Genomic DNA, 27,280 nt, shown 5'->3' with positions numbered 1-27,280 from the left:
TGACGTTTTTACAAGAACAGCAGCAGCTCTTCCAATGAAACACAAAAACCACCACGCTTTCCATTTCCCAGTTTTTATTACCATCTTGAGAAAAGCATTCTTCACAGACAGGTTTATTATTGGTTATACTGGTTTAGTTACACAGGTAAGTCGATAGTAGTTAGCCAAACAAGCAGTGGAGCTGCTAGTCACATTATGCTGTGGCTCCACAAACTATTCTAATCACAGCCTGCAGCAGTGTGGGAATACTATGGGAGATGTAGTGCTTTATCATTATTAATACCTAATCTTAAGCTTAATTTGTTGATACTGTGGGTTTGTGAGATGACTGCACCATGTGACCAATCAATATGATCAACAATTGACTCCTAAAATATGTTTTACTAGAACAAAAATATATTTCAGTATTCAACATGTGAAAACAGAAGTTTCCCTTTCTTTAGAAGCACCAGGTGAGGGTGAAGGTGAAAAACAACCTGTAAGAAAAAAAGCTTTCTACTGAATCTACTAATGTTTGGTACAAAAAAACCCAAAACAACCAAAATGAAATCACTATTGTTCTGATTTTATTATCTTTTTCTACAACAGTTTAGAATGTTCTGTTTGCAGAAGATTCAAACACTGCAGACCTGTTTCTAAGACTAACCCTAACCCCTTTGCCACAGCAGAAATAAACCAGCAGCTCCCGACCTAAAGGCTTGGCATAGCGCAGATCATGAGATGAAGAAAAGAAATTTAAAGAAAACAAAACACAAACTGACTTTTCGCCCAAATTTTGTCCAATACGTGGAACTTTAAAAAAAATAAATAAAAATTTTGCCGTTGTTAAAAATGTATTTAAATGATACGGATCTTTCTGTTGAACTGATCACAGCTGTTAATACAGTAGTTGTGTGCGCTGCTGTGACAATTATAGTCAGTTCTGCAAGGAAAAGGATTTTGGCAAACAGTAAAGCAAAACAAGGGAGATGGTGTTTTAATAAGAATCAGTTTATCCCATTCAGCTGATCTCTGAACTTCTGTGACAAAATTAGCAGAGGATTCACTTCCTGCGAGTCTATCAGGACGCTGTGCAGAAGAGGTGGCTTTCTATCACCCATATTCATGGTGAAATACAGTTTCAATTAAAAATAGATAAAACAACGTGTTTGATCACTTTTGCCTGACCTTTTCCCCTGGAGATCTGATCTCTCAGAGTTTTAATTGAAGAAAATCAAACCAGCACTTTCATGAGACTGAAACAAGAAATCTTGGCTCAAGTTAAAATAAAAATACAATCAATACAGAGTACAAGAATTTGACCTAAAATTAGCTGTGAAAAGCGAACGTTGATGTCACTTTTCTTCTTTTCGTTTGCAAAAGTGATGATGTGACATGAGTAAAAAAAAGCTCAATCTTGCCATGAGTTTGGAGGTCAAGACACCGACCACAAAGTCGAGCGTTTCAGTTTAACCAAGCACTTCTTTTTCCCATTTTTCCTCCTTCCTTTCCTGCATTTTCTCTAGCTAATCTTTTAAAAAACAAAAAAGGCACAACATCTAATAATTGTTTAGAAGTCTTTACAGCTGAAGCTGTGGTAACAGTATTTTATAACAAAATTAAATGTGACTATGCTGTAAACATATTTTGACACGTTTTAAATCCCAGCATCCCAGGCTGTAGGAGCCATGTTTATCTTGAGGTTTCTTAAAGTGTCCACAATGCTTGCTGTTTTACGACTTCACTGCGTTTCAGTTACATAAAAGCTTAGTTTGATTATTAATTGCTTACTTCTGCATCTCATGTTTTCCTTGGCATTAATCCTTCAAAGCCTGGACATGTTGCTGTGATATGGAGTTCAAGCTTGAATACAAATTCATGTTTTAAAGTGTTCGTGTTTGCTTTGGAAACAATTTTTTTCCAACTTCAATAACATCTTATTTGCATAGGATCCAAATAGAGCAGTGATGTCACTGTGCAGCACAGGTGGCCATTTTGGCTCCCAGGATTCATTCAAGTGTGAAAAGTTTTCAGGTTTATTCAAAAAGGCACTTTACTGTCATTGTTCTAAACTTTGTTTGACTTCACTTTGCACATTATGTTTGATACTAATTGCTTTCTTATAAAGCACACATTATATTATCTTTAATGTCCAACCTCGACTCTATTTCAATCAATTGATTGCAGTTGAATTGCAGACGTTCAGATTTACTAGTAACCTGCAAACGTTACTGACATAATGTGCAAAATGGAGCTCTGGGAGCCAAAATGGCAGCATTAACAACCAGCAGCACAAGAGAGCTATACAGAAACATCCAGGCTCAAGTAGCAAGAAAGAAGCTAAACTAAGGCTACACTATAAGGCAGCATTAAAGTCTATAGTAAGGCGGTAGGTGTAAAGCTATATATCATTTGTAATATAATCTTCCAGCAAAGTGCAAGGTATTGGCACATTTAAAAAAAAAAAAAAAAAGCTAATCAGAGCAACACACACACAGAGCTGAGGAACCAGGAGCTGCAGTGCCACTCATGTCCACTAGGGGCTGCTGTGATAAAACTACATTTAAACGAATGAGAAAACCCAGACATCTGTGCAGATTTTAGAGATCACATCTCCTCTGTCAGTAACTTTCTTCTTCTGTTAGAATACATGTGGAACAAAAACAAGACACTTTTTCTCCTGTGTCTGTGTGTGTGTGTGTGTGTGTGTGTGTGTGTGTGTGTGTGTGGGGCTCTTTGTTATTCAAACATGCTAACAAACATGTGATCTGCATAGATACTGTGGAAGCAGCAGAAGGAATAAATAATCTGCCATTTCTATTCTAAGATTATCATTCCACCTATAGAAGACAAAGATCTGGAAACAAAGACATTCTTAAATGGAGTAAACAAAACTGGGATGTTTTCCTGTGGCATCCTGATTGGCTAACAGCTGAGTGCTGTTCTGCAATTGGCTAACACATCAGCGTGGTCCTTGAAGAGTGGTCAACTTTGTGGCTGAAGGCCGAGTGGGGGCATGTGGTCTAGCGGTGGGTTGGAATGACATGAGGGTGGGCCTTCGGTTTTGGGGAATGTGAGGGTGGGCTTTAGGGCATGCGGAATGTTTAGGATTTAGCAGCAGCCTGAGATTTTGGTGGATCCAGCCCTCTCGTTTTAAAATAAGAGACCAGCTGATTGGGAACCTCAGCGAGCACAGACTGAGCCAGAGCAGCCTGAGGAGCCTGGAAAAAGAGAGAGACGTTGTTAATGATTTCCTCCAACACCACAGAGTCCATGCACAGAAATGACTTCACCCCCAGAGACAGGTTAACATTTAGAGTATATTATTTTAGACCTGAACAGGTTTTAAATTAAGAAAATATTTTCTGTTGTTGATGCATTTTTGTTTTGTGCCCTCTGAGGAGAGTGGTTGCATGAATTGAATGTAGAGACTTATCATCATTTCTATGAAAGAAATATCCCTTCATCTATAAAAGTACACAGGTAAATCCAGCAGGGTAGTTGGAGGGAGGGGTCAGCCGTCAGTATAAAACAAAACTGGATGAGAAAAGTTGTCATTCTGGAGGAAGATGTAAAAAAAATAATGTCCTTGCATTTCATTAAATTCAAGCAAGAATCCACCTAAATTCTGTCTATATTTGCCTATTTAGGCACAGTGACTGCACTGTTTTAGTGGAAAGCATCTAAAAATCTGCTTTGTGCCGTGTCGGCATGAGAAGTAATGTTTCTGTTTATCTTTCAGGTTTTCAGCATAATAGTTGTCATAAAAGTTGGAATAATATTAAATTTATAACTAAAGAATTAAAATATTAAAATGATAGGCCACAGGAATGAGTCCTTTGTAACTGAGCCTGAACTTTCTTTTAGTCTTCTTATGCATCACACTTACATCTGCAAACTGTCTGTACGGCACGAACTGGACAATGTCTCTGGCGACTGATTCTCCAGTTGTTGACCTAAGCACACCGTCATCTCCATCCAGAAGCTCCATGGCCTTAAAGTCAGCTGGTCCTACCCCCACAATAATGATTGACATGGGGAGTCTTGATGCCCGAACGATGGCGTCCCTCGTCTGGTCAAAGTCAGTGATCTCGCCATCAGTGAGGATCAGCAGGACAAAGTATTGCTGCAGAGACAAGAAGATACATGTCAAAGTTAGACTGTGTATTTCAGGCTAATTGTCTTAAGCTTTAGTTGTTATGAGTTCACTCACAGCGGCAGCATTAGCCTGTGCGGCACCGGCAGCAATGGAGGCAACGTGGTTGATGATGGGGGAGAAGTTTGTTGGTCCAGAGAGCCTGATCTGAGGCAAAACCATCCTGTAGGCTTCAACAATCCCCTGGATGCCTAAGAGTGGCAGCAGCAAAGCAGAAAAACCAAACTTTAAAAAGAAAATCTGTTAACTCTTCCCTCCTTGGATGCCTACTAAGGGTAACCATGTTTCTCCTTTTTGAACTGAGCGGTTTCTGTCACTTTTCAGGTCTGCTTCAGAACAAAATGACTGTGTGTGCATCAGATGTTAGTGAGAGAGATCTCTTCCCATGCAGCTACCTTTGGAAAAACCCATTCTAATGCTCATCAAATCACATCTTTATTGATACATAATAAGATGTTAAAACTCATGACTAAGGGTACAATCTTTTTTTTTTGTCAAATAACAGCTAAACTATCTTAAATAAAATTTTAATTAATTCTTCCTTCACCTGTTTTTTAAATGGAATAATCTAGTAAATCATATCACTTTTGAGGTACAGTAAATGTGTGTGTACCTTGGCAGTAAGGGTTAGTTGGGTTGAAGTTGAGGGCGAATTCGTGGTGTGCCGCCTGTAGGATCAACAGTAGAACGGTTTAGTAAACCGGACATAACTGATTTAGATCAACGAAATCAAATCAGAAAATTACAAAATAATTTTTACACCTCAGGGAATTAATGATCTCTCACTTCAGAAACAAATAGAAACTAAAGAAACAGGCTTTGTGATTGGTCGGTTAGAGAGCTGACCTGGTAGTCTGGAGGTAATTTGGCTCCAAAACCGAACGCTGGGAAGAGTTTATCGCTGAAAGAGGAAACAAAATAATGACTGTTAGACATAAAGATCAGAAACATTTTCATTTCACCAGAGGTTAGAGTGCAGTCAGGAGAGCAGAACAAGAGCTTAGAAGGCTGCAGAGTTTAGAGTTTAAGGCTCAGGTTGGAGATGTGAAGTTGTTTGGGTGTAGTTTGAGTGAATGAGTACTGACGTGTCATAGTCCTGGACCACGTGGCCCACAGACCACAGAGCAGACAGGTACTGGTTCAGCCCATCTGCACTCATATAGTGGAGAGAGTTGGGTGAGCGAGGATCACCATTAGAGCCAGTGAAGTCAATCCCAACCTAAAGCGTTCACATAAAATTACTGCGTTAGTTTATTAACTTCTTTTTCAACTGCTCAAGTTGATTGATAAGTTGTGATCAGTAGCTGAAAAGTCAAATGACAAAGATAAGCCACCCTTTGAGTTACTGAGCTTGGTTAGATAAATTACACCACTTAAAATGTGTGCATGTGAGCTGGCGTTGACATACGGTGAAGTTGATCTGGCAGCCACCCATCACATAGTCCAGGAAGGTGTACTGAGTGATCAGCTGCACACAAACAGAGAATCAAACATGTTTCGATGCATGCATCTTTACTAAAGATTCACTTCCATCACGGCAATAGTCACCAACAAGCCAAGCTGACAGAGCTCTGATTAGCAGTGAACAGTTCAAGAAAACTCAATGAATAGAAACTTCAGCTCAAGAGAGGAGGAATCTGTTCAGTCTGTCTGACAGTGGTTTACACAGTAACTGTAGAGGAAGAGTAGAATTAGTATCCCTAAGCTGAACTTTATGCACATCGTTTTCTCATTTGTTTATTTTTATCTGATATATGTTTTTGATTTACTTGATTTTATAATGTTAATAACCATGTAATGTGTACTTTCTTGGGCAGGTCCCCATTAAACAAAAGTGAGATTTTAACTTTAAAGGAATTCCCATTTAAATAAAGTTGAAAATTTTAAAAAAGTAAACCCCTTGAAGAGAACCCTGTGTCACGTAGTCTTTACCTTGCAGCTCTTGACAGAGACAACTCCAGAGTTCTTGTAGCTCTTCTTCTTCTTCTGTTTCTCGGGATGGATGCAGTCAAATTGCACCTGGAGAACAACACGGCACAGCTCAATAACCTCTCAGCAGCAAACTAAAATACGTCACGTGTCTTATCATCGCTGGACTCACCGGTGAGCCGTGTGCTGTTTTCTGCATATCGGAGACTTTAGTGGTGAAAGAACCAATCAGATCATGAGATCCATCACTGTCGTAATCAGAACAATCCACCTGCAAAGGAAGGACAGGATTTAATGGAACAGTTACACATTTGATTGGCTGTCATGAACTGAGGTGGATTCTAATTGGTGGAACCTTCAGAGGTCTTTCAAGGTCGCTGTAGCAGAGAGTCTGCAGAGGGATGGTGAACTTCTTCCAGGTTGGATTCAGATTGTTCTTCACAACCTACAAACAGAAAACACAAATACACAGAAACAGTCCTCATCTCGGTCATCTTCACCATAATTTTCTGTTTGTGCTTTTGTAGTTTTTCCACATGATAAGCTAAGAGTGTTAGATGTTTAAATATTTTGTATTTCAGCAACAAGAAAGAGTTTGAGAAGGATCGTAGCAATTAACAGCCATCTCTCACATGAAATAAGGTGTGTGCATGTGTGTTTACCTCTGTCCTGTGGACCAGCTGCCATTTTCCATCATCTCCCTGTCTAAAAAACTCCAGGAATGGATCAGACTTCCCAAACGTATCCTAAACAAACGGAGGACAGCATGCTGCAATCTCATTTATTGGCGATGCATTTTACTAAGCTGTGAGGGTAGATTAGAAAGCAACACACATACTCTGATATAGCTGCATGTCATCAGTGGCTCAGATATATAAAAGGAAAATTCAGTACACATTACCAAACTCTTTGTAATAAAAATGAGAGTCTAAGAAAAGCTCAAAATTAAAAAGCTAAAAAATACACTTAAATTATGTTTTTAAGCACAAAGGTGAGGAAAAATAAGACCGATGGGGAGTATCAAGAAACACCATCAGCCATTCAGAGCAGCTGTTCATGAGATCAAACCTCAGTGAGTAATAATTAAGAATTAAATAAAGTAGGAAGTAGAAGATACCTTCTTGTCAAGGTTTTTAGCCTCCCACTCCAACTCAATGGCTCTGTTGTCCTTTATCTCCTCTGCTGTGATCTACACACACAGAAACACACACACTTATGTTAAAGTCACAGTCATCATAATCTTGTTTTATTCTCAGTACAGCGATACTCTACATACAGTGATGGTTCCCTTCCCAGCAGGTTTGCCCTTCTTCAGCTGCAGAGGTCTGGTCACAGTTTTGCTGGAAACTATCTGAAACACACAGAGAAGGTAATGTTTGCAGCTTAATCATTGACAGCCAGCTCCCAAACCTGAATTTGCATAACACAGTTTGTCCAGCAGAGGGCAATGTTGACCTCAGAGGAACTTTTTAGTTTCTTGCCTAACAAAAATAAAGTGTTGTTGAACATTTTAATGGATATCAGATTATAATCTTATATCAGCTTGCATGCCTCAAACCAGTAGACTCAACCTGAATCTGTAAGTTTAAAAAAAAACAACAACAACAACAACAACAACAAAAACGCCATTTCAGAATTAAAAACAGCCAATCAGCTGCAGCACAGACAGCATAGCTCGTTATGGTTCAATGACACCACTAGAGGGCGCCAGCATTACATTGGAAAACTGCAGAATAATCTGCATTGAATAATCTACACTAGGGGTGTCAAACTCAAATACACAGTGGGCCAAAATTCAAAACTGGAACAAAGTCGCGGGCTAACGTTAATATTTATTGAAATATATTTATTCCTCCAGATATAAGAATGAATCTTTTCTTATGGACTCAAACACGTTTTGCTGAAAAACTGAATATGGAACAAGCAAAGCTTAATACTAAACAATATATATATTAGCTGTATAATACCAGTAGGCCAGCTCTGAGAGTTTGACACCTATGATCTACACATTGTAAGACTGGAACAGCTGATCGTGAATCATTATGTTAGTTAAAAGAAAATTTATTTGCAACAACTTTGCACAATAATTAAAAACCGTGAAACATTTCCTGCATCTCAAATTGTTTATTTCTTGGTCATATTCAGCATATTTTGCATTTCAGCTAGTTTCTGACACGTTGCCAACAAAAGTTTTAATGAAAGTTAATGAGTTACAATTCCACTTTCAATAAAGAAAGTGCATCTACTTATTTCAGTAACTTTATAGTGAAACTTGTGTTATATGATTGATGTCACATACATTTATGAAAAATGTATAAACTTTATAAAAAGTACCCCACCCTTGCCCACCCACCCCACTAATCTGAGCGACCCCCATCACTCAGGCCGCTCGCAAACACACTATATTCAGACCAAGTCTGTCTTCTTTTGCACTACTCCCAAGCACTTTGCAACTTGTACTCTAATGTGTGCCTTTCTCTTATTTTTGTATATATTTCTCTTTTTTATATATATGTCCATCCTATTGTATACATTTCTCCTGCTTCCTCTTGGGAAACTGGAGAAAGCAACAGACTGAAAGTTACAATTCTAACCTACAACAGTTGGGACACAAAAACAAACAAAAAAATAAGCTTGACTGCATTTTGAAGAGCTGAACCTTAGTCTACTGAAAAATAGATTCTAATAAATCTGGTATTGAAAGTAATAGCTGATCACATTCGGTGTGTACCTGGCCAAGTGTGATCTCCACCCCTCCCAGGTAGTCATCATCACCAAGGTCAGAGCTGGAGTTGTCGATGTCGTAGACACCCAGCTTCAGGTTCTGAACTTTCTCGAAGTGATAATCCAGTCGGAGACGCTGACTGAAGGACGGGCTGGAGTTGTTCTTCAGACGCTCAGTGCGGCCCAACTGACGCAGAGAAACACCAACAGGATTCTCACATTAGAATGAAGTCTGAAGCCAAACAAAGCTCTGTTCTGAAGCGTGACTGTCATATTACCTCAGCCCACTTATCTCCTCCAGTGCTCTCCAGCAGGACACACAGAGGATCAGACTTTGACCCCACATCTTTATCCAGCAGGTTAGCACAGGAGACACTCAGCTCCACCTTGCTGACACAGTCTGCCATCTGAAGGAGGAGCAGAAAAGAAATTAAAATCAGCATATTTCAGAACTTAAGAGTTCAATATCAGCATAGCTTACAGTGACAGCTGTAACGTTAAAATAGTAATTCAAGAGTAGAAATGTGTGTCTTTACAGCAGTTATAGTACCCTGTATCAGAAAAAAACAACTGCAAATAACACCAATGCTTATCCATAAGCACTGAATCACTAGAAACACAAAGCCTCAGGTTACCCAAAGTGGCCACAACAACTCAGCCGCTACAGATCAATATAAACACAACATCTAATCACTATCATACTCTTCTCATCTCCTGCTCCTGTACATTAGTTAAACAAAAACACGCGTTGGTAACAGGATTTTTTTTTTAACCATACTGGGTCTTTGCAAGCAACCACCTGGTCCAGGAAGTGAGTCAGTTACCTCATATAACCTAAGTGCTGTGTCACTTTTGGTCAACTCATTATACATTAATATATACTTTAATCATATTGATTAAAAATAAAAACAAATTATTTTATATTGCAATCCTGATAAGTTTCCTTTTGGTAGCAAGCCAAAACCTCTTTATTGGTATGCCACTCAAAACCGGAAACTTTCAGCAGAGTTCCCTAAGATGTCCCCAAATGAAACAGCAGCTCAAAAACACCACAAATGCAATCACTCTTTAACCACAAACAGCTGCAGAATTTAAATGAAGTTTGGCAAGATCTCAGTTTTGTGTTCTGCAACTTCCTGCACCACAGAGTCATAAAACAGCCCAAATGTAAGACAGCATATCTCTGATGACTGTATTCATTTATCTTTTCCACATTCAAAAGAGGCCACCGGTCTCAGACACTCAATAAACAGAGGAAATGTGGCGGTATCGTCTTTATCAGCAGCCATAAAGTCAGCCAGGCTCTTCTATAACAACTCATGTGACATATTCGCACCATCTGCCACCTGATATGCCGTTTTCATTACAAACTAAATCAACAAAAGGAGCAGAAGCAGGTAAAGGCACCACCCGCACGAACTTGAGGAGTAGCAGCCCCTTAAAGGCAACATCAGCATGAGATTGAATGGAGATTTGACTTGACCTGTAAAACCAGTTACACCAGCACAATTCTCCAACACACGAAGTTCACACACTCTCGCACAAGCACACATTTAAAGAGAATTATGCCATCATAAATGCTAAAAATCACCTTATTGGATCCGTTATATTTTATCCCCTTCAAACAGGAATAAAAACCAAGGGCGGTGTACAGCCACTCCCACAACCCGCGAACGGAAACTACTCCCTGTTTTTTCTGTTAAACACACTAAAGAGCTCACTAAACGTTATCTGACCAGTTTATCAGGATTTCTAGTAAAATACACGCCACACAATACAAGCCTTGAGTAACTGAGACGAAAATAACTCCGTTTGTCGTTGCTCGAAAGCCTTCGATGTCACGGGAGGGTGGTGGCCAGGCTAACTATTCTCTGATTGAACATGCGGTTGCGTACTCGACTCCTGATTGGCCAAAACAACCGTCAGTAACGCCCTCTGATCCCGAACAAGAGTACGGTGACGTTACTACCTTTCACATGTCCTGTAGACTCCTTCACAATAAAAGCTCAATAACGCCAAACGCAATCAATCCTCCCACTCATTTAACTTTCCAATCACACTACAGCCGACCAGGTATAATGCACATTGTTGAGTAATTAATAATTATATTAGTAGTAATGTTGGTACAGAGACAAGAACAACAGAAAAGAAATCATACCACCTCGTTTAAACCTTAGCATAGCCTGAAGATATTATTATTACACCCGCCTCGGAATTAAGCTGCTGCAGCAAACGGGGAAACTATTCCAAAGATTACTGCACCAACAACAAACCAAAGCTGATAACCCCAAACACAACGATGACAGGACAGAGAGAAAAACGTCCAGAGTCCCTGAGATCTTGCATAATTAAAGCTTTACTTCCAAACACAAGCACAACAAGACTTAAAGATATGGTAAGGATTAAAGCATATCCCAGTGCAATAATGCAAAAATGTTTAACAGTGTTACACACTTTAACACAATTCATAATCCTTGAGGATTATAAATCGTACAAGTAATTTATAAATGATCATGACTGCATCCCATCAGAGATAATATTCAGTCCACCTAATTTTAGTTTAAATTATCATGGCTGAACAATCCATCCTAATATGTGTATTGTTTTTGCTAAAGTCCAGCATGTTTACGAGGGTGGTAATATTGCTACAGAGATGTAGCAATATTTGGAGATTTATGTATGCATTTCCAATTGAAGATTTATTTTTTCCAAATTTCACTTCAAAACTGACCTAATAGAAAAATATTTTATTAATATCTATTTAAAGCTTTCAACCTCATTTTTATGTCCTCCAAAGTAGAATTCCCATTGCTCTTTTGTAACGAAGCTATAAGAAAGATAATGTGTGTTGGGGGAGGGTGCTATTGTTTTTGTTTTTTTCTTCATCTGACTTGATGTTTGAGGGAAAAAAGATCATGTGCTTTAAGACTTAAACGTTTTAGTGCTTTTATATTGAAGATCACATACTTGGGCCGGAAGTGCTATTGCAGCTGCAGTTAAATGAATGAATGATGAAGCAGATGTACTGTGGTGATCAGAAGAAGAGACCAAATAGACTGAACAACAGTCAGAGCAGAGAGGAAACAGAACAAACTGCACACAGCATGAGTCACCCTCCCCACAGAGAACAATATGGTTTCATTTTATTCATCCTTCGCAGTAGAACCACAGTGCAGTCTGAAAAGCAACACAGAAACACACCAGGAAAAGCACAAACAGATAAATGCAGTACGGAGGGAGAGAGGGTAGGGGAGAGTATTGTTGTTTTATTTACCGTGCAGATCTCACATGCATAAACAAACAGAGCTCCTGCTTCAGTGATTCTCATTCTGTAAGGATCTCTTTCCCTGAAAACTACTCACACCCTTTTCTTAAAAATAAAAATAAATAAAAATCTTTGGGACTTAATTGTGAGGAAATATGTTGAAAGTAGCATACTCCATGGTTTGAGTAAGATGCAGCCTCAAAAAAGAGCTGGAATAAGTTTGCACCCAATCCATGCTATAATAATGTAACAGGAACCTTAAGCTAAACATTATACATTAAACATTATATTATTCTTCTTTAGCCCTAATTTTATGTTATGCTCATCAAAAATAAATAACCCTGAAACTCACGCCAACTGTCTAAGTTGGAAAAGCATATGCACTTGCTAAGTTTATCATGACCTCATGCAAGACCAAAAAAGTTGAGAAAAAACAGCATCTGCAAGAACCCACAGGGCTCAGATTACCCCTTTTCCTCCATATCTATCTGTATATCTATCTAGATATAGATAGATATCAGTTTTAACATTACCTTAGTGTACTTAGGTGTTAATTTAGCTTCATGTACATTTATTATATTGTTAGACTCACTGCATGATTCTATACAATAAAAATGTTGTTTCTTTGTTTTGTTCATATTTGGGTCATTAATTTGCATTTCTGTAAAATCCATATGATGAAAGACTTACTAATTAACAAATACTAATATTTCAACATTATTATTATTAAAGTTGAAGCAGCAAGGAATCTAGAAGTGGCATTAAGAAAATGCTCAAACTTTGTAGGCATATGTAAGTGTTTCATATGCCTTAAAAAGAAAAAAATAATACGTGATCAGTCCAGTCAATAATCTTTCGCACAATTTCCTCCATTTCCACAAGTGGACTCCTCCCCATTCTTTATACACCACTTCTCATTCAAGGATAAAGAAGGTAGTATATCGTTTTCTACTTAATTATAATATATATATATATATTTTAAATTACTTATTTGTTCATCCAACATCACTAGGTCAGGTTGCCTACCTACAATTATTTTGTGAATTTTGCATTTACTTAGCTGCATGTGTTTACATTTTTTAAAATTATTTTATGTTGTAAAACTATTGTATATTTGGGTTAATGTTACTAGTCATTTATTTTCAACTGATTTTCAAATCATTACCAAAATAATGCTAAATAGGCGGCAACTTTATCAGAAAATGCCAGTCTTCCAATCTCCGCCATCTAATACCGCTATATATTATATAAATTGCATATAAAAACCCATCTACCAGTTGCTAACTATGAACAACAGGTAAAATATTCTGTAATGTCTATACATGACCATCTATATATTGCCGTGGCTCAATTTGCATTCCAACGCATACATCTACCTTCTACACCATCTATAGGCCTCCAACAGGTAACTGTTACTAATAGAATACCATTCACAGAGCACTATTTGCCATCTAGACAATGCTATCTGCAGAGCACCATCATCTAACAATCACATTCAATCCACATCTATCATGTGTTGGTTACTGGCCAGAAGCCTCTGGCATCAGCAATACCCTTTACCTTTTACAACCAACCACAGTTTACATAGCCCACCTTCTGCACCATCTATTGCAAGGGTGTTGAACTCCAGGCCTCGAGTGCCAGTGTCCTGCAGGTTTTCGATGTCACCCTGTTTCAACACACCTGATTCAAATGATAAGTTCATTACCAGGCTTCTGGAGCACTTCGAGACATGTTAGGGAGGTAATTTAGCCATTAAAATCAGCTGTGATGGATCAAGGACACATTTAAAACCTGCACCGACCCTGGAGTTGGACACCTGTAATCTATTGGCTACCAACAATCACTTACTAACCACAGACTACCTTTGACAGTATACTATCTACCTTTGACAGAATATTGTCAACCAGCACTTACTTTCTGTCCACAGGCAACCATCTACATTTGTACTGTACCAAAAATCAAACACTATGTTATTATACACATTCCTCTATCTACCATTGACATAGCATATTCTATAGAACGGCATCCACCTTAAAAAGCCATCAAAAGTTAACCATTTTCAGCCATTTAACAACAACCACTTTCTATCCATAAGTCACTATATTGGCTACCATTTGTAAGCCGTTGTTCCATCCACAGGCTACTACTATCCAAAACAATATAATCTAGAGGGCACCATCAACCCTATATAATCATCAACAGCTTACCAAAAGCTTGCCAAAACACTACCATTTACCTGAAATCATGTTCTATTCTTCCTCCGTTACATAGTAAGTACTATATAGACTTCTATCCACGGGGCATTGCTAGGCATGATTTACCTTCTATAGGTACCCTTTTAGAAAGCTATTACATACCATACACTTCCTATAACTTAAAGTCTAAATGCTACCAGCTACCTTCCAGTGCTCTTATGATCAAAAGGTTACCATATATAGGCTACTATCCACCAAAAATTACTTCCTATCTACATGCTACCTTGTACTAGTTGCCATCTACAAATGAAATGCTACATAGGCTACCATCCACAAACTACTATTCACCACTTAACTGCCAGCCTTTACCTTTGAATCAATTCAGTTTTAGTCATATAGTGTTTTATTTATGCAAGTGTAAATTTATTGATATCACAACAGATGTTTCCTCAAGGAGTTTTATGTTGTAAAACAATAATACAAAGAAAACTCCTATGAGCAAGCCCTTGCCAAGAGAGAGAAGAAAAACAATTTTAACAGGAAGAAACCTTCAGCAGAACCAGGGTCAGGTTTGCAGATGGCTGCCACTCCCTGAGCCTGTGCCTATAAAATCTTAAAAGAGCTCAATCTACCACAAGTTATCTACAGCTTGACATCCATAGGTTTAACTCGCCTACAGACTACCATTTACAGGCTACAAAAAACCCCTCTACTACCTTCCAAGGAGTTTATACAGGCTAGGAGCCATCTAATAGCTACCATCGCTCATAAGTATGTATCGCCTTCCAAACATTGGGCAATTTAGACAATCTAGTGATTCAAGGCTGTAGGCCTGCCACCTGCTCCATTTTTTTGAATCATTGAACAATTATGGCCTTGAAAACTAATCTAGGATTAATGATATTGGTGCTCTACAGGCAGCACCAGCACTTTTCAGGGTATTGTTGATAAACTATGTGAAATTCCTCATGTGCTTTAAATTTCACTCACCTGCAAGATCTGCCTTCTGGATGTCTATTTATCAGGAGGGTGGAAAGCAGCTGAATGATTGACAGCTCAGTAGCAGTCACGCTGGGATAATTTTTACCCCTGCCTCACACTCACCCACCAAAACACAGGTACTGCACAGACATGCATCCTTTGCAGACCAATTGTCAGAAAAAAAAATTTTCTCTTTAATTTGCACTGCATTTTCTCTTCACTCCACACACCAGCTTCACAACAAAGACACAGTCATCTTTCCCAGCAACCATTTTTTAAAGACAGTGCTTCAGTTCTCTTTATTACAGCCTGCTTATCTCCCACAGTTTCACACAAAGTTCAGCAATGCATGCACATATTGTTGAACGCTGTTGTACCTGCTTGGAGGTTAACCATATCCAGATAGCAGACGACTCCTCTTCAGACAAAACTACCTCCAATGATGCTCTCCACTACCTCTACTCAGTACAACAGAGTTGATAATACATCCAAAGGCTTTATTTTAAGTTTGCAGCAAATAAAAAAAATAAATAAAGCACATCGACAAAAATGAGAGCAGCTGAGGTGACAAATCAAAACTTTGACGATTTGGTTGAAAACTGTCCTGTAATTTGGGATAAATGATCTTCCACAAATTGGTTTGAATTTGCTCAGAGAAGAGTTCAGTGAACAACAAAGGCTGTCATAGAATATCATAAACCTCTTGTTCATATATGACTAGTGTTTGTTTTACCCTGTCAGCTATTATTTAACTCTTGGTTTCAGGATGAATTTAATTATGAGCTCTATTTTGTGTGGAGAATTAGACAACATGAATACTGCTGAGGCACAAAGGGTTAGTGAAGTTCTGCCTTCATGTCCCATCATATTTCTAAGGGAAGCCTAAATTTTCACAAAAAGCTACAGCTATTTTCTGCAGCTACAATGTACACACAATGTGCTTTAGTTCTATAACTGTGCAAGAATGCATAGGCTCTTCATAAACAATTCCACTAAGAAAGCATTTAACTAAATTCCTAACAAACAACAAAAAAAACAGCTGAAAGTATAGTAGTAGTAACTGTAGCGCAATTCACCTGTAACATGCTAGACAGTGCTCCAGAGGTTTGTTGCTAAACAATTATTTTAAAAACACCAATGAAAATTTTCTTGGGAGTCAGCTTCCCTTTTAGCATCACAGCAGAAGTGGTTAAAAATAGTTTTCAACCAAGTATTCTAGGGACTGGAAAAAACCCCCATTGTGTACTTAACTCAGTTACTGGGTCTTTGCTGTCATAGTAGTGGTAGTTTCATGTAGGGTTGGGCGATATATCAAATATACTATACTATGTATGATGACTTTTTCCACATACAATAGTTAAAATGGCCTTAACATAACCATCTAGTATAAATTACCATGGCAATATTCTGCATGTAATTCCCCCCGCAGCCAACCCACCTGGCCGGGGGGGGGGTAGGGAGTATATTACCAGACTGGGAAAAACATGGTGACAGCAGGAGTTTCAGACAAGCAAGGGAATGAGACTCGCTAGCTAAACAATGCTGTAATTCGCAAAACATGCCATAGAGCTATTACCGTAAAAGGTAACTGTGAGACCTGCGACTGTTCTTGGTCAGTCGTTTTTATACTCACTATCTAGACTTTTGTTTCTGTAATTTGAGGTCATCAAATGTTTTATTTTACAACTTTTATAGTTATAAGCACAAAAGAGCACCTTTTTTGTTTTATTTTGTTTCAGGAATTCTTGATGTCCTTTTTTTGTTGCTATGATCTTGTTTTGTTAAAAGTCTAGTGTTAACCACAGAAAGAGATTTACTGTGACAGTATAGTCAAACCTCTGTGTGCAACTGATGGTTAAAAAAAAAGTTTAAACTAAAGCATTTCAATTGATTCAGTCATCTTATTCTGACTGTTTCAAACAGCAAAACTTTCACGTCAGCCTTTTTAAATTGTGCCTTTGTTTTTTTTACATTGTCCTCCAACTCCAGAGAAAATAAAACCATTACATGTACGCCTCCTCCCCCCAAACACAAAATCTCTCTACTGTGTAAAAGAGAACGGATAACTATATAGGTTCAAGTTCTTTCCCATAATAACGCCTATTCATATTGAGTTGAAGATGTCGATATTAAAGGTCACCTGTATTGGAAACAAGTCCAAACGAGTCTTCCATTCCGCTTCTACAAAAATAACTCATATTCAGTCAATTTCCATCATCAGACAGTGAAGAGCAGTCAGAAAGAGCTCATCGCAGGTGAGGAACATCCTTTTATTAGCTAAAGTAAAGAGGACTCCACATCATATAGGGTTATACGTTCATACAAGTTTTTCACACTGACAATAGAGAGAAACAAACATAAGCTTAAAGAAGAAAATATCCAAAACAATTATGAAACAACAAAAAGCTACCAAACTAAAAACACTACAGACTTCATCTTAGCGCTCTACAATCCAAACATCTACTGAGCAAGTGCTGTGGAAAAAGGGTGGCATTGTTCAAACACAGCGAGATGATAAAAAATGTGAAAAATTAAAGAAGTTCAGCAGCCCCTTTTTACAAAATAAAACTGAAGTCAGCAATCTGTCCATCCCACACACTCCACGTATCAACAGAGGACTGTTGCAACACAGATTTGAGACAACATTTACTATAGCAAGTGTCTTTCTTTTACAATGGCCACAAAACTTCAAGTCAGTAATACGTTTTCCACAGCAAAGGGGCATGTCAACATTTCACCAAAGCAACATTTGATCATTGCAACATAGCTTTTTTAAAATCATGATTTCACCACAGCAACAAGGAATGTGGAGAATTACAGCAACAGAGCATGTTAATATCGAACCACAGCAGCGCAGCATATTTAAGCATATACAGCAATATTAGCATAGCAAAAAAACAACAAAAAAGACACACAGAAAAACCTAAAACAGTTGAGTGTGTTCGCTGCATCATGAGTTGACAGGATTTGGAAATAAGCTGTGATGTCATTAACAGCTTGAAAACAAAAGGACCAAAATCCTCCCATCATCATCATAAGCATCATCATCATTACAATCACAGCAATATTAATCATGATACTGTGCTATCAAAGTCAGTGGAGGAGCTGCAGAAAAGAGCAAAGTCATAGTTTTCTACTGCACAGACTGCAGGGGATCTGGCTTACCTGCCAATATCTACACAAAGGGACAGTCACAGCACAGGGCAAGGTCTGAACTGTGTCCAAAATCTGGTATGGTTTAGGCTGGCTTTGTTTCAACTTGACTTAATCCAGGTAATTTTAACTACAGTCAGTGTAGGGGCTTTAACCAAGGCTTATCTTGACCTTGCGTGCTCCAATAGGTCGATCATTGAGGTCCATAACTGCAGCAGTGGCCTCCTCGTGGCTCTGAAAGGCCACCATGGCCTCTCCAGTTGGCAGGCCTTTCTCATTAAACTGTAAGCAGACTGAGCCAGGCAGCACCTGGTAACCGTAAAAGAAATCCATGATTTCATCCACTGTCACGGTGAATGGCATGTTCTGCAGCTTTACAATTGTTGGGCCAGCAGCGCCACGCTGACTGCTAGGATTATTGGATCCTGCGGGGGCTGGCTGGTTGCGGAGACCCTCTGCCCCTGGAGTGAACACTGGCTGTGCACTCACCACTCCACCACCTGGACGCCCCTGGTTGTTGTTGGCCCCTCCCCCTCGGTTCTGTCCTCCCACACCTCCTTTTCTGTTGGCATTGTCAAAGGGTACCAAGCCTCTCAGCCCATCCTGGCTGAATGGACCCCCTCCTGCAGCTCCACTACGAAAGCCAGGTGGCTCCAAGATTGGCGCTCCAGGAAGGCCTGCAACTAGTGGGGGAGCCACGCCCAAATTAACATCTCCCAATCCCGCAGCCAGTGGTGGGAGAGGAGGAGGGCCTGCTAGCCCATTTCCTGGAGCTGAAAATGGAGTCACAAATGGGGGGCTGTTGAGGTTCCCCATAGTGTTTCTGAGAAAGTTAAACTCCTCACCACTAATCCCAGCAAATGGATTGATTTGGGGTTGCTGGGGAATTGTTTGGGCTTGTTGGTGGTGGTTTTGGTTCTGCTGGTTCTGGTTGCGTTGGCCCCTCTTATTTTGGGGTGGAGGATTTCTTTCAATTTCTTTCATCTGATCAAAGGTCACAAGATGGACAAAGGCATCCCGTCCATTGAGCTTTTGACGGTGCAGTCTTTCAGCTTTGCGAGCATCTTCTTCAGTTCGCAGTTGGAAGATGGCTTGTCCTAAACCGTTGCCATGGCTATCTGTCAGGACCTTCAGGGTGTCCTCATAGATGCCCACACCCTCCAGAAAGGCTCGAACATCCTTCTTGGAGATGTTGTAAGGTATGTTGGTAATGTGGGCGCAATTTCTGGGCGTTTTTAAGCCATCCTGGTTCTTGCCATCACCCTGTGCTGCTTCACGCTTGCGGATGGCATCAATCTTTTCTAGCATTCCCTTACGGCTGATTGGGTGAACCTGAATAAACCGGCTGCCCATATACTGCATGTGAGCACCTAGAGCTCCCTTGTAGTCCTGTTCCGATTTGAATTCGAGAAATCCCTCTCCTGTGGCTCGTCCATTGGGGCCATAGGCAATGTAGATACTGTCTTCTACAATGTCCAAATTCTTAAAGAACTCCTTAATCTGTTTTTTGTCTGCCTCATAAGGAAGGCCCTTTAGGTACACACAGAACTCCTGTCGGTGGGGAGATCGCGACCTTGCTCGTTGATCTCTGCCTCCTGCCTCTACATTACCACGGCGGTGCTGCAGATCTTGTGACTCATTACTGCTATTTGATTTGCTGCTGTTGTGAGGAGCATGGCCTGCCAACCCATCATTGAGGCTGGCCCACTGACGCTCAGAGCCAGGGGTGATCTCAATGAATCTTTGGCCCATCATGCCACCTCCACGCTTCACTGCTTCAAAGCTCTCCTGGGGTGAGAAGAACTTGACCATAGCTCTACCAGTTGGCCGCCCCTGTCCATCCCTCATCAGGCGAACAGCATCAAACCCCAGACCCCGAAAAAATTCCCTGACTTCCACCTCTGAGCATGAAAATGGGAGGTTTTGCAGCAGAACAAACAACTCATCAGGATTGCCAGCTCCTCCCCCAGTGGCTACGGCAGCAGCCGCCTTCATGTGGGCTTGAAGGCCAAGTGAAGCCAGAGGAGAAAGAGGGTTAAACAACATATGGTTGGGTGTCCCAAGAGGAAGGCCCGAGCCTAGTCCAGCTGGGGGAGGTAGGGAAGGGTTGAAGGGAGGTAGAGAGGACATGTGCGGAAGGTGTGACATAGGAGGCACTGGAGGTCCTTGGGACAGTGGCGAAACAGTAGGAACAGGAGGAAGGGAGGAGACTGGAGGAGGAATTGGTATAGTAGGGAGTGTGGGCATAGGAGGCATGGAAGGCATGCTGGGAAGTGGAGGGATGGGTGGGGGTCCTGCATTAAGAGATGCCAGTGCTGTGGTGATTGTGGGAGCAGAACTGTAGCTGTTGGGGAAGCTGGGCACCACGCTGGCCAAGCTGGTTGCAGCTTTGTTATTTGGTGGCTCCTGAGATGAGCTTGCTGCCGTCACTACAGTCGGGGTGTTACCAAAACCCTGATTTCCATGGCTACCGCTTCTCCCCCCTGCCCCAGACTGTACTGTGGGTATAGGGGCAGCACTTGCTTGACGACTGGCATTTCCTGCTGTAGGTGCAGCAATCTCCACAGCCCCTGCCCCAGCCTCAAATCTCCGGCGACTGAGTTCAATCATATTCTGCATTTCTGTCTTGCTGCTAAGCAACAGCGACACTTTGGAGCCCTTAATGGACCCACCTGTTCGCATCATGCCCAGCCGTGCGTCCTCATCTGTGGCGAAGACGATGAAAGCCTCACCATGTTCACCCCCCACGATGTGCACTCCCCCATCAGGAATGGTGAGGCCAGAGAAGAAGTGCCTGATGTCCATGGTGCCAGCCACTATGGGCAGACCCTGCAGTCTGATGACTACCGCCATACTGACTGCTAAACAACAGCCCTAAAACCTGGGGAGAAAGCAACACTACCATCAGATGAAGAGCAGAGAGAGGGTGACCAATCGTTTCCAGATTTTTTTTTCTAGTAAACTTGGATAGGAGTCTCTTTTGCATAGCCAGCAGTGCTTACAATTTTAAGCGCTTCATAATAACAAGTTCTCAATCTTGCACTCCTTTTTGTCTTGCCATCTGGAAACCAAAGGTTTTTTGGAAGGGGTTTGGGGAATAGAGGTAAGAATTTTAAAAATTTGCACAAAACTGTCAACTAAAACAGTCTCTCTGAACCACTTAATAGGTTAGCTAAACTTTCATTTTGATAATTAAGCAATCCTGCCCAACATATTTTACTAGACCACAAAACAATCTTAAGCTTTAAACATAGCTTTAGTATTGAATAACTGACAAGTGTTAAAAACAGTGCATAGCAAGAACAAAGAAATTGTGCTTAAAGAACAGCAAGAATTTCAGGCAGGCTTAAAGACAGGGGGAAAAAAACAATCCAGATAAAGTTGACGCTGTGATGATATGTGGTATATTCTCTCCTAAATTGTCATGAATTGCAAATATATAACATTTAAAAATTCTGAAAATTTTTTTTACATGCCAAAAATGAGACTCATTTGTCATCTGTGATATCTTTTTGTCCTTCTAAACCATGCATGCACCTGGCCAGGTCAAATTCTAATCCTCAGTAAAGCTTATCTGGTTTGTAAAGACAAGTAGCACAGCTTTTGTTTCATTCAACAAGCATTTTCAGGTATCAACATACCTTCAATGTGAATTGTGTGCACAAAAAGAAAACTTTAACACAACTTGTTTTACTTTCAATACTAGATTGCATAAAAGCATCTGAAGTCCAGGGTTTCCGCCAGTGTTTGAGTATCAAGCATTAAGATGGTTGCATTTTCAGGTCGTGTTTATTTAAATTTTATTTAATTATGAGCTAAAATTATGACTGTTAGTTAAACACTAGCTACCGTATCTTGTACGCCTTCTGTTTTTAAACATTTGTCAACAAATTTTTTTTTTTAAAGTGTAGCATTCACACCAAATGTGAAGCAAAGTTTTGACAAAAGTCTATGCAAGTTCATGCGGGTAATGGAAATTAAGGCAAATCCACGTGTATTCATCTTTCTCTCTATTCTCCCAGAGACTAGCGTCTTCTGACATCACCAACATTTAGAAAGTGAGGACCAGTTTAATGCTGGTGTTAGTGGATTGAAGGAGCTGTATGGTCGAACAGGAAAAAAACTAAAAAGCTTGGAGAAAAGTGAGCAAATTTGAAGATGTTCTTGTGAACATTTAGAAATGATGGCAGCACTGCAGTGATTTTTCTCCTACTGGCCATTATGGCCAAACATTTGTGGATTCCATAAAACTACTCAGCAAGTGTACTGGCGCAAGGTGAGACTTTTTTTTTCATGTTTGGTGCGAACACTCTTAAAACAAATAAAACAAACATACTAAAATAAAATGGACTGAAGTAGCAAAATGTTTAATACCATTTCACCTTTATTTTTCAACTAATATCTGCCCAATTACATTCGCTAATTATAGCAGGCAAAAATCATCCATCGCTGTATACAAGATTAACTGTGATTCAGTGCACTGTAGGTCTGTGCCATATCATATTGTCCATGACAATACTGATATAACATTTTAAGTGACATAAAAAAGTCATTATCCAATATCACTGCTATAGCAATACTATGTTTTTATGAACCCTACCCAACCTATCTGAAATGGGAGTTTCTTTAGCAGCCTCCAAAGAAGCACAATAAAACATTCAGCATTTTTTTGTCTATATCATGATTAAAATATTGTGATAAAATTTTGAGGCTATATTCCCCCCCCCTGCCCTCCTGCTGGTGTAGCCTATTGTACTTGATCTTCATGTGTACCTAGTATTCATTACTTTGGTTGAATAGTGCCATGTTAATACTTCCTCCTCCTTTTTCTGCTTTTTCTGGCCTTAGGTACATTTAGTAAGGCCACTAAGTTATGGCGGAAACCCAGTGAAGCCCAAAGAGGGAATTTTTAAATGTTTTAATTTTTGTTTAAGATGAAACGGATGATGAAGTGTCATTCAACCCAGTTTGTCTAAGGTTTATCAAGGCCTTGAGTCTTTGCAGTGGTACTCTGGAATATTGAGCCCTAATAAACTGGCTGCAACAATAAGGTTCATTAAGTTGTCTATCATGCAGTACAGCGATATTGCTTGTTTATTCAACTATGGAATCATTCGTGCAACAGTAATCCTTTATAAATCTCATGCAACTTCCAACTCACCAATGCAACTAAGCTGTGTGTATAGTTTCACTGTAACAGACAGAGGTTTTCTGCAGGATACTGAAACCTGGTGAAAAGGTCAAAGAAACAAGCATTCCTGTTTTTAAAAACATCATCAATGAATTCAGCCTTTCACAGAAAAGAATGGTACGTTGAGCCATTTTCAAGAAGGTTTTGACAGGATGTGCTTTATCAGTTTCAAGTATTTGCACTCACTCAGTTAAAAAAAAAATGCTGAATATTGCACAAGTAGTATGTGGTGGAAGAGTTTAGCCCTACAACTAAAAGCTGGTCTTATCACGGAAAAGCACACGAAAATTGTTCTATAAGCTCCATGGACACTAAAACTGGAAATCTTTTCCAACAACAGATCATCATAATGAGACAGCAAAAAGAAAAACTACTGCCAGAAGCAAAGAAGAACTCCAGTCCAAAGTTCAACCTCATCATGACTAAGACTAGCAGTGCCCACAACATATCACACTAAACTAAAACATTTAGGCTTCGTAAACCAACAACATGATGACTTCAGCTACGAAAAAATGTAATTATCAACAAATAGATAATAACAATATCTGAAAACATTCAGCAATGCCCACCAAACGTCAAAGCAACAACCCAAAAAACCAACCAATCTGGCAAACAGGTCGAAGGCAACATCACAGTGTTGACCAAATCCAGCAGACAACACTTCAGCATCTGGCTTTAAAAGAGCACAACAAGCGGAACAAACCAAACCAGCAAATATGCAACACATCGTCAGCAATTAACACAAATCATTGGGACAACTATTACAGAAGTAACAACAGTAACTTATCAATTACAGCAACATTTTCAACATTTTGTCAAAAGCAAATTTAGATATATGTAAACCAGAGCAACATAAGCATCACGTCAACCAGAGCAACATTAGCATCATATCAACCGGAGCAACATTAGCTTTAAGTAAACCAAAGTAATATCAGCAACTAATTACCAGCACAGCACCAAAGACAGCAGCTGAGCAGAGGAGAAAGTACAAAGCAATGAGTTGCAGAGGAACATGTTTGTATGCCAGGATACTACCCACAACTCAACACACCCACCAAAATCAGTCTGGACATTAACATTAGCATTATCAGCGTCAGCAGTGTACCCACTGCTTTTTTAAACTAGATTTTAAACAATTTCATTCAAGACATCCACTACCAACATCAACAGCAGCAAGAGGATAAAACACAGCAGAAGAGGAAACAGCAACAAACAAATACTGTCAAAGAATCGAGTAACCAGAAGCAAGTTTAAACATTCAGCTTGTATTAACACAACAGAGACACAGTGAAGCTGATAAATCACACAAAGAAAACCAGAAACTGATTTTCAAGAAAGAAACTTCAGAATCAAAAGGAAAAACACACTGTCTTAATTTGTTGGTTCAAAGCTGGAACGCATAACTGGCTGTCAAATCCATCAATCAAAGAGTGGAATTGAAGATGAAAAAAGTAAGACCATAATCTACCAAAGAACAAGAATGAGGAACTCTCCATTCACAACATTCAGCATGTAGATCAAGTCTCAGATGGGACAATGAGACTGCCTCTGGGATGAAGCCCAGAGCACACCTGAGCCCTCCTTTTTCAGAAATGTCTGATAAAGAAAAATCTCTGGCACAGAGCTCCACTGGCCTGCGCAATGCACACTGAGCCAACAGAACAAAATTAGAAACCACTAATACTGGAGAAACTGATAAATATTCCTGTTTGCTGTGTTCAGCATCCAACAGACCAACTGGGGAGTCATTCACAAACTCAACTAAAGCCCCTTTCAGACATGCACCTTTGATGTGAATGTTTAGAAGCACTGATATACAAGTCTCATGTTTGATTAATAGTGTACATGAAAGGCCATACGAAGGGATGCACCAATATATTTGGCCAAATTGACTCATTAATCTTACATACTGCTGTGTGAGGATTAGTTATGATAGTCATATATTCAAAATGTCACAAATTATACATTTATGAAAAAAAAAATTCCTTGTTATTACAATTGTCTGTTATATTTTAACATGCAACTCTGCTCCTCACTTATTTCCCAAGAAGGCATCACAGCAGATAATTTGGCAGACATTTACACCGAATACCCATCCTGATAAAACTCTCCCTTTTATCCAGGCTCGGGACCAAAACCATGTTTGTGTCTCTTCCCAGTCTGAGACACTTAAGTAAAAATGTTAGCTACTACAACTTGAAGTGGAAAAAAAATCCAGTGCAAACTTTTTCAGGTAAAGTTGGCAAAGCAAAACTACCTGCAGAGATCTGGGACTTAAGTAGTTTTCCTTATTGAATGCTATTTCTGACTGAAGTTTTCATCCCTGTTGTTAACCTATTTGCAAATAAGATGATTTACCAGTTGCTGTGGTGTCACATTGGTTAAAGAAAGTGTGAAACAGTGCTGTCACAACTGTCCACAATTCATTATAATGGATAGAGAATCAAACCATTCCAATGCGTTTACTTATGTTTTCTAATAAATACTTCTAAAAAATACCTATTTCTATAATTTAAAAATTATAAAAACAATGCAAATAAACAAAAACATTGGTGCATCCCTGGTAATGAGTGTGAAAAAGACATAACTTTAGAGTCAGTCTTACACTTTAAGCTGTTCTTTATGTTGACAACCTAAATCTTGACTATGCACTTACCTGTAGGAATTACATAAAAACAACAGGCGCATCATCGTCATAAATTCAGGCTATACAAAAATATGTAGCATTGGCCTATGTTGCATATATTAAATCATGATATTAACGCTACAGTGTAACGGCATGTATACTGTATACTACATATTTTAGAAGCTCTCTCTCGGTTCTATCATGACTGAATTAAATCATAATGATCACAGGGGAGAGCTGGGATTGCATATTTCATATCTGAAAAGGGCTGATGTTCATAAACCAAGACCACACATCAGTTAACAGCTATCAGAAACGTCCCCACATGGTCTCCATGACTACTCAGCCTCATCTTGAACAACATCCTCTCTGACAACATCGCGGCTCAACGCTTAACGTCATTACCCAAAGCCGGGGTTTACTGGTTTCTACTATGCAGTGACGGACGGCGTTGTATCGTAGCAAATATCGTTCAAAACCTTCCTCCATGCCCATCACTCCACTCAATAAATACACGACAAGAACACGAACTGACGCTCAGTGAAAAATAGAAAAATGTATATATCTGCTTGCGGCTACGGTTAAGACACCGTTTTACACAAAGTCTGCTTACACTTTTTCTTATGCTAACAGTCATTACGCTTAACAGGCATTCATAGTCTACGTGGAGTTTATACAGTCGTAGCTAACTATCAAATTTTCAGCAGATAAGAGTGAATGTAGATTATACCGCTTAGCTTCCTAGCAGGCTAATGCTCATTAGCGACCTAGCTGACTGGGGTGGTTGCTTTGTATGTGTGCGTGTCTGTGTGTGAAGTGCAGCGGAACAACGAGCAGGCTGCGTGCTTTCATCGGCTCCCGCTGTGATTTCGTCTTTTAGCGAGCAGCCGCGGATGTGTTCTTACCGAGAAATTTGTCAACAAACACACTGAGGTTTAACTCATGAACGCGGGTCTTTTCTTCTCCCTTCTGCAAGCTGCTGCTACGACTGCACGAAATGTCGGCACAAACACCGCGATGACAGGCGTGATGACGCGAGAACACGCAGCTGGGGATATCCTGATTGAGCGACATCGCC

At 39.7% G+C, this 27,280-nt stretch overlaps 1 protein-coding gene across 4 annotated transcripts; it reads right to left on the bottom strand.

Moving 5' to 3' along the window:
- Positions 1 to 57: 57 nt before the first annotated feature.
- cpne1 (copine I) lies at positions 58 to 27,245 on the bottom strand. Of its 4 annotated transcripts, none has more exons than XM_080890455.1 (16): positions 27,108 to 27,244; positions 9,067 to 9,195; positions 8,796 to 8,975; positions 7,341 to 7,415; positions 7,182 to 7,253; positions 6,727 to 6,810; positions 6,420 to 6,509; positions 6,237 to 6,335; positions 6,068 to 6,154; positions 5,544 to 5,603; positions 5,221 to 5,354; positions 4,982 to 5,036; positions 4,749 to 4,803; positions 4,193 to 4,326; positions 3,869 to 4,105; positions 58 to 3,200 (listed from the first exon to the last, which is right to left on the bottom strand). In XM_080890455.1, the coding sequence occupies exons 2-16, from the start codon at positions 9,193 to 9,195 to the stop codon at positions 3,084 to 3,086; spliced, it is 1,608 nt and encodes a 535-aa protein (XP_080746581.1). In that variant the 5' UTR covers positions 27,108 to 27,244; the 3' UTR covers positions 58 to 3,083. The 4 variants fall into 4 exon arrangements, with proteins under 4 accessions (XP_080746581.1, XP_080746582.1, XP_080746579.1 ...); XM_080890456.1 differs by lacking the exon at positions 27,108 to 27,244 and adding an exon at positions 10,380 to 10,674; XM_080890453.1 differs by lacking the exons at positions 58 to 3,200; positions 3,869 to 4,105; positions 4,193 to 4,326; ... (10 more) ...; positions 8,796 to 8,975; positions 9,067 to 9,195 and adding exons at positions 17,489 to 21,266; positions 23,547 to 23,613 and having other exon boundaries at positions 27,108 to 27,241.
- Positions 27,246 to 27,280: the final 35 nt, after the last annotated feature.

This window comes from Rhamphochromis sp. 'chilingali' (assembly GCF_963969265.1).
Source record: "Rhamphochromis sp. 'chilingali' genome assembly, chromosome: 9".
NCBI classification, from domain to species: Eukaryota; Metazoa; Chordata; class Actinopteri; order Cichliformes; family Cichlidae; genus Rhamphochromis; species Rhamphochromis sp. 'chilingali'.
The sequence above is the reverse complement of the archived record's forward strand: the minus strand, read 5'-3'. Positions and strand labels throughout refer to the sequence as shown.

Coding starts and splice junctions, on each gene's coding strand:
- cpne1 (XM_080890454.1), bottom strand. CDS start 21,238: ATGGCGGTAGTCATCAGACTGCAGGGTCTGCCCATAGTGGCTGGCACC.